This window comes from Triticum urartu, chromosome 2A, assembly GCF_056163025.1.
Source record: "Triticum urartu cultivar PI428250 chromosome 2A, HENAU_Tu73, whole genome shotgun sequence".
In the NCBI taxonomy this organism is placed as follows: Eukaryota; Viridiplantae; Streptophyta; class Magnoliopsida; order Poales; family Poaceae; genus Triticum; species Triticum urartu.
Window position 1 is genome coordinate 754,238,395 of NC_141874.1, and position 7,820 is coordinate 754,246,214.

Below are 7,820 nucleotides of genomic sequence, written 5' to 3' on the forward strand. Positions count from 1 at the left end.
CTTCACAGCTCACACACATGATGTCAGAAGATACAAAGTCAAAGAAAGGTACATTTTTTGATCCTCTCTTTATGTTAATTTACATGAGAAAGTTGCCAATGTCGAAAGAGAGGAAAAAATTGGTGAGCATTTACAAGTTGTGGAAGAGTTTGTCCAGTTTGCCTATGAAGAACAAACCAGACAAAAACTGAATTATAAGCCTGGTTTGAGGAGACAGTTTTTAACAATAATCCAGTTTGTTTCTGCAGAATCTATGCGTGTTGTCTGTTGAAAGACAACAAGATAGAGAGAGTTAGAAAGGTACACTTTTCAATCTTCACTTTATGTTAATTTACATTGAGAGATTTGCCACTGTTGAAAGACAACAAAAGATGTCAGCATGTATAAGTTGCTGAGTTTGTTCAGTTTGCCTCTAAACAAACCAGACAAAAACTGAATTATACGCCTGGTTTCAGGCTACTGTTAACCGGAAATAATCCAGTTTGTTTCTGCAGAATCTATGCATGTTGTCGGATATGCCTGGAACCTGGTGCGCACCTGCATTATCGTTCCAACACAAGTGACAAAGCATCATTTTTAAAAAAGCCACCTTCTTCTTTCCTTTGTTTATTTATTAATCAAATCATGACACCGCCTCATCTTCCTTTCCCATTAACTACCTACCAGCTACAACTTTTACAAAAGCATCGCGTCATCAAAAGGCCACTAGCATGTGTAGCATCTGCTTGCTTCCTGGATAGATCATTAAGTACCGCGCTTTTGTCCTCTAATAACAACACTTTCTGCTAATGATAGTGCAATCTAATCAAGCAATCATGCTTAGCAGAAGCAACAGGTGTTGGGATCATGGCTGCCTTAGCCTGAAACCATTACATCTTTGTAATACTGAAATTGTTAGTAGTACATTATTTGGAGGAGAAGAAGGATAAGATGTTGGCCATGGCTGCTGTAGCCATGGATGGGGCCACCTGCTGATGATGATTTTGCTGAAGAGAATTAAAAGGCGGCAACATCAGAGAGGGAAAGGTGGGCGGAGGAGGCAGCAGGGAGACCAGAAAGACCAGGGAGCACATGCCTGCCTTGAATCCTTGAAGACCTACTTGCTTGTGGCATGAGTGCTACCATTGATCACAACTATTTTTTTTCCTGGCCAGTACTATCACTGAGATGTTTAGTTGGTGTGGGGTGCCTGCCATCATCATCTAGCTAAGGATAAAACAGGCTTTGCCAAGAAGAATAAAATAGGGTTTGCCAAGAAGAAGGATGTACAATCTAGGTATATTTTTTGGATAAATTGATACTAATAGTCTACTCTGGCAGTTGAAGGAAAAATAGCAAGTAGGATCTGTGACATGACTGGTAAGTGCTACTGCCCTGTTCTCAGCTGGAGACACGTACCACTACGACCATTGAGATCTCTAGTTGGTGTGCCATCATCTTCAAGCTAAGAATAAAATAGGCTTTGGCAATAATCTCTTATGCCAGTTGTAGAAAGAAAAGAAAAAGTAAGTAGGATCTGTGTATGACTAGTAAGTACACTTGGCCTGATTCAGCTGGAAACACTTGCACTCAGATCTCTAGTTGGTGTGCCATCAACTTGTAACAGGGACAAGGGCCACCACTTGCCCCCTCCAAGAAAACTACCTACACATTTCTACTGCCGAAAAAGGAAGATGCATGGGGTTCTCCCCTGCTAGCCCAATAAAACAAGCATACTCTCTTGGCAGAAAGAAAAAAAAAAAGAGAAAAGAAAGAAAGGGGGCAGCCTGCATCTTGGAGACAGTTTTGCTTGCTTGCAGATGACTCGAGGCCCATGCGTTTTTCCGCAGAGGACATGGGATGGGAGTGCCGATCCGCTGCGAATGATGATGATCATGGCCATGTATCTGATGAAAATGCACTTATGATGCACACAAGTGGCAAGCCTGGCTTTCATTTCTATTCCGAAATTGCTTCACTTACAGATGATGATTACGGAAACTGTCGTACGGACATATGTGCCAGCGCCTAATTCATCCCTCCCCCCTGAATTTCGGAGATGGGGCCCTCCTCCTCCCAATCAGATGATTTCATTTCAGTCCGTAAGTTTAAACGCGTTGAAAGTTGCCTGTAAGTGTAGCATCTCTCTTTCTATTCTATGTGTTTCTGCACGGCGTTCTGCCATGTTCCCTGCGCCTGGGTTTGAAGTTTGAACAAGGCTTTGGAATTTAGACAGTCTCCTGTTGCCAGACCAGAAATGTCTGCCTGCCTGCCTGGTTGACCTACTTCTCCTCTGTTGTTGCAATTTGCAGCCAACTTTCAAACTGCTCATTCTGAATCACTACATTTGCAGCCAGCTTTCCAGCTTTCAACTGTTTACTCAGAATCTCTACATTCTTTTGCGCAGGCTACATTCTGAATCACTACATTCTTTCTTCTTAATTAATGAGATGAGGCAAATCTTTTGCCTCCGTTTTGGAAAAAAAAAGAATCTCTACATTCTTGCAGGCTACCAGGTACCTCGAGCGGCCTGAGGAGATCGGTAAGCTAGTCGACCCGAAGCTGACCAATGTCCGGGACAAAAACGTGAAGTTGATGTCGAAACGCGCCGGTCCAACAGACCATCGCACAAGATCTAGAGAAAAGCATCCATCCATTCCCAACTCCTAACAGAAAAACGAGGTTGGGGCAAGGTGCAACATCATTTTAGATAAGGAGCAGCATTGCATTTTCTGAGCCCCCACACTGACACTACAACTAAGGCACACAGAATTACATGGCGGCCGAACTGGGCAAGCGGTATCAGAGAATCCAAGCTAAACCCAGCCCACTGGCTCACCGACTTTAGCAAGCGTTGTACTCCCTCTGTAAAGAAATATAAGACCGCTTCGATCACTAAAGAAGTGATCTAAACGCTCTTATATTTATTTACAGAGGGAGTACAAGTAGAGGCAAGGAGGCAGAGAAGGCGGCGTGCAACAGATCAGTGTTAGCAATTGACGAAAATCTACAGTGGGACGAGGTGAGGCGTGTGCTACAACGACAGGGCGAGCTCAGCCCACGCCAGGGACGACTCCTTGAGGATGCCGGCCGCCGAGAGGTCGATGCCTGTCTCAAGGGCACCCGCGATGATCTGCATCGACGGCCGCTTGGACGGGTCAGGGTCGACGCACCGGCTCACCACGCTGCAGATCACCGCCAGGTCTTCCGTCCGCACGTTGGTCAGCTCCGGGTCGACCAGCTTCCCGATCTCCTCCGGCTGCTGGAGGTACTTGACGGCCTGCAGAAATGGTGAGGATCAGAAATTCAGAATGACCAGTTTGAACTTTTGTTGCAAATGACTTCTTCAGTTAGTGAAATGATAGATTGTGCCAGCATTTCATTTTACTTTTACACAATCTTTGAGTAAGACATGCACTGTTATTGCAATGAGGTTGAGAAACAATTCGGCTTACCCAGTCTACCAAGTAGCCTTTGTCTTTGCAGTAGGGAAGCCGCCCGCTGATGATCTCGAGCAAGATCACTCCAAACGCAAACGTGTTGCCTTGGATGTCCATGTATTTATCCTCCGAAGAGTCCCGGCTAGGGAAAGAGGCTTTGTTGCTGAAGTGGCCGAGCGCCTTCTCGTGCCTCGAAAACAGCATTTTCCAGCACTCAAAGTCGACCAGCTGTTGTTCATTTCACAATGTTAGACAGTGTATTCATCTGAAAGATAAGCTCCAAAGAGATGGTACTAGTCTACAGGTAAAAGCAAAGCATGCAGTACCTTGGGAGTAAAATCTTCGGTAACGTAAACTGAATTGGAGTTCAGCTCTGATATAGCAAACGGAGGCTGCGACTCGGTGTGCAGATACCTTAAACCTTGGGCGATGCCGATGGCTATTTTCATTCGTCTGAGCCAAGAGAATTGGGCCGCTTCCCCATCTGAAGGAAGAAAAACAAATGAGGTCAAATCTACAACACCACAGAAAATGCAAATATTAGTCTAGCATAACGAAATTGAAGAGATAGACTTACAGTGTAGGTGCTCGTACAGCGTCCCATTTGATGCGTACTCAAAGACTAACATCCTGGAGAAAGGGTCACTCTCTCTGCAATAGCCCAGAAACTTTGCTATGTTCTCATGATTCAGCCTTGCCAGATCAATAACCTACAATGTTCATCCCATTTTATCTATTTATTTATTTGAGTTTAAAAAAAGGTGTTTCTGAATCGCAATTTTAGACAAATTCACTACCTTGTTTTGGTAAAAGAGTTCATGCTGACTAGTCCAATGACCTTCAAAGGCGCATAATGATATGACAGAAACTTCAGGCCCATCCTTCATTGTTCCTTTGTAGACTACAGTCTCCGGAGTTGAGCCAATAATGTTGCTAAAATCCTCACATGCTACTTCAAGTTCCTGGCGACTCAGCTTTGGCAAACTTTTCAGCATATCAGAATCTGAAAGAAGCATGAACACATTGGCAACAATATATCTTAGACAAAATAATCAATTTATAAGATAAAGTTAATACCAACCAATGAGTACTGTTATCTCGTCGCTCCAACTTTTTGATCTACTCCATGATGATATTCTTATAGAAGGCTTTAGATTGCAGCTTCTGGAGGCAGTAATTGCAGCAGTGATCACGAAAACAAGCAGGAGAGCACCGGTTGCGATTTCCAAAACAATAAGCCAAGTCGGTTGCTGCACTTTATTATGCTTATGCTCAGAAGCAGGGCGTTTGAATCCCTTTAAATTAGCAGCTGTAGACGCGCCTAAAACAAGAGTAGATTTCAGTCGATGGAAGTTGAAGTTCACCTCAGGCCACTACTAAGTGCTAGTTATACATTAAATAGCTATAACCCATATTGGTGGTGCACGAGTTTCAACATAAGGTTTTGCCTGAGTATCAAAACTACCCTTGAAGAAATGAATATGCCTCATGAGCAGTGATGGTAAATCCTACAGAAAATTTTTATAAGGGCAGCATGTATATTATTATAAAGCATGATGTTCAGTACTTGTCGGATTAACTGAGTTGAATTCCAATGTCCATGCAAAAAATTCAAGAAATATGTCATCATTTCTAGTTAACACTGCAATAGTTGTGTAGCTTGTAGAGGCTGGGTCACATACTTGCACAAATTTGATGAGCACGTTGTCGGATAGAGTAGTCATCCTGGAGGCAGTTCCCCTGAAAACTAGACCTGCAAACTAGCCATGTAAATGGATGGACTTCTAACTGATATTAACAGTGGGAGGTGCCTTTTGTAATAATACCTTGGAAGATACTTCAAACAAATTGGGATTTTTCCAACAAGGAAGTTGAAGGAGAAATCTGCAACGCTTAATCGAGGAGACGGGCATAGTCCACTGTGAGGTGTGGACCTGACGAAGCAAACATACAGTATTCAGATATAGTAATAATTTACTGGAACATGGTCACATACTCACATATTGGTTTTGTTAAGTGTATTTAATGAACATGTTATCAACAGAAAATGGTAACAAAAGCTCATGGAAAAATTTAGCAAGTATTACCACTGATATTCGTCCTTTTGGTCCTATTCTAGCTAATCATTACTCTGAAGTTCAGTTCAGTCTATTCTTTTTGATGAATCGCGAATCTATTGATGTCACAAATTAATTTGATGATCCTTACATCATATCCAATTTTCCATCAGTACTGAGTTTACATAATTCAAATTTCTGTAATATATTTAGCGCCATACAGAAAAAAAAAAAGGAGTTAGGATAAGTCACCGACCCGGTATCTGCCATAGGAGAAAAACCACTAGCATTGCCACCTGGAATTGACCCTTTCAGCCTGTTCCTGTCCAACCTAAGCTGAACAAGATTTGGTAGTTTGCCCAGCTGCGGTGGTATGTTCCCGGTTAGCCCGTTGGAATGTAAGTTTCTACAAGAGATGAATGAAACATGCCTTAGTTTGAGTAGCAAAGAAGCAGCCAAACTTAAAAATTCCAAATGTAGAAGCAAAGCAATCGGTATCTTACATTACGCTCACGCTGTTCAGTCCACTCAGCTCAGGAGGTATAGGGCCAGCAAGCCGGTTAGCGCCCAAATCCAAGACCCTGAGGTTCCTCAGCGATCCTAGCTGCTTCGGGATAGTGCCGAAAAGCAGGTTGTGATCCAAATACCTGCCCAAAACAGAGACACTTCAGCGAAACCAGGTCCTTGAGAGAACAGTTGAAGGCACAATGAAGACTGAAGCAGCACATACAGCTCTTGCAAGAAGATGAGCTGCCCGAGCTCCGGCGCGATGAACCCCTTGAGCGACGCGTTCGACAGCCTCCTGCAAAGCACAAAGCCAAATTCATCATCCAATGGTCGTAATCAGCGGTCTCATCCCGGCGTGATTTCGACTGATTAGATTATGCAAGTACAAATTTCGGTTGGCCTTTCCCTGTTGCCCAAACCTACTGCTGAATGAATGACTGACTGACTGCTGATCTAACTGGCACATCAGTCCACTCTCACAAGCCATCTGCACATTTCCCACATGACCGAGCATCTATCCGCATCACAGCTGACCGAATCCACTTTGTTCCGTTCTGGGGAGGAGATTAAAGTACAAATCGTAGTCACCGAACCCTCTTTTAGGCTTTTACCCCCAACCTAAGCGCGTTGAGCTGGTGTGACAGGTAGGTGGTGGCAGTGATGAGCAGAGCAGAGCTTGAGTGAGATCTGGGAGAGTTGGCTGCTTACAGGGAGACGACGGAGCCGTGCGGCGAGGAGCAGACGACGCCGCGCCAGTCGCAGGTGTCCCCGTCGGCGTCCGTCCAGTCGGCCAGCGCCGAGTGCGGGTCCTCGATCACCGCCCGCTTGAAGGCCAGCAGCGCCGACGCTGCCGCAAACAAATCCAGCCAAACATGTCATGTCAGAGACAGAGAAAAAACGGCAAATTTGCACGAATTCGAAGCTCGTCGGTCGGAAAAAATGCTGGTGAGGAAAAACAATCGAATTTTGGGCAGTAATTTCGCGGAAAGAAGAGGAATCGGGACAGAAGATACGAGGGCCAAATTTAGGACGGCGGTTTGAAACGGGGGGTGGGGGGATGGAAAGGAGCGGAGGCGTGATCCCGGACAAGGGAAGCGACAGGCGGCGCGAATTTGTCACAAAGGAACAGCATTTAAGCAAGGCGAGGTAAAAAAAAAGCTGGGCACGCCGGCGCTCACCGTCGCCGCCGATGGGAGGGGGCAGGGCCGATGCCGCGGAGCAGGGGGGGAGCAGCGCCGCCACCCCGCAGTGCAGGGCGAGGAGCAGGACGCCGGCCCAATGCCGCCCCATGTTCCAAGCTACTCCGCTCGAGCAGCAGGGAAGGGATCAGCGCGCCATGCTCCGGCCGCTTCCGCCGCTGTTGCTGCTGCTGCCGGGTGAGCAGCGCGGCGTCGGCGTGGGGCCGGGGGCGGTGGGGGGTGGTTGGGCGCGGCGGTGGGGAGTGGAGCAGTTGAGTAAAGAGCGGTGTAGTGTGGGGGGACGAGGAGAGGATCCAGAGGGAGGGAGGGAGTGAGAATGTTGTGGCGATCCAGCGAGAGGGGAGGGAGGAGCAGGAGGAGGAAATAAATGGCGATGGCAGAAGAGGGGAGGAGCGGGGGAAGGGTGGCGGATTAGTTATTGCGCCCACTAACTCTGCTGTTATTTTTTGTGCTAATGTACTGTACTAATTAGTAAAAGAAAAATTAGTGACAAGTGGATTAGGGAGGAGGAGTATCTTAGGAGTAATTTGTTAAGACTGCTTGCCGTGTGTGCTACTGCCTGCCTACTGGTCTTGTTGGCACTCACCAGTTTAAACTTGTTGACACTAGTTTAAATGTGTGTGCAGACTCCTGTCCCC

The 7,820-nt window shown here is 45.9% G+C and overlaps 1 protein-coding gene across 1 annotated transcript; it reads right to left on the reverse strand.

The window, feature by feature from the left end:
* Positions 1 to 2,615: 2,615 nt before the first annotated feature.
* LOC125540390 (putative LRR receptor-like serine/threonine-protein kinase At1g63430) lies at positions 2,616 to 7,555 on the reverse strand. Its single transcript, XM_048704005.2, has 13 exons — positions 7,162 to 7,555; positions 6,692 to 6,830; positions 6,207 to 6,278; positions 5,980 to 6,123; positions 5,733 to 5,882; positions 5,246 to 5,353; positions 5,102 to 5,172; positions 4,501 to 4,740; positions 4,217 to 4,422; positions 3,997 to 4,129; positions 3,746 to 3,903; positions 3,435 to 3,647; positions 2,616 to 3,259 (listed from the first exon to the last, which is right to left on the reverse strand). The coding sequence occupies exons 1-13, from the start codon at positions 7,271 to 7,273 to the stop codon at positions 3,014 to 3,016; spliced, it is 1,992 nt and encodes a 663-aa protein (XP_048559962.2). The 5' UTR covers positions 7,274 to 7,555; the 3' UTR covers positions 2,616 to 3,013.
* Positions 7,556 to 7,820: the final 265 nt, after the last annotated feature.

Excerpts from the sequence above, each read along its gene's own strand:
- LOC125540390 (XM_048704005.2), bottom strand. The coding sequence starts at position 7,273 with ATGGGGCGGCATTGGGCCGGCGTCCTGCTCCTCGCCCTGCACTGCGGG. Across the intron at positions 5,173-5,245 it reads TGTTTGAAGTATCTTCCAAG|GTCTAGTTTTCAGGGGAACT; the intron begins GTATTATTACAA and ends GCTAGTTTGCAG. Across the intron at positions 4,130-4,216 it reads AACTCTTTTACCAAAACAAG|GTTATTGATCTGGCAAGGCT; the intron begins GTAGTGAATTTG and ends TGAACATTGTAG.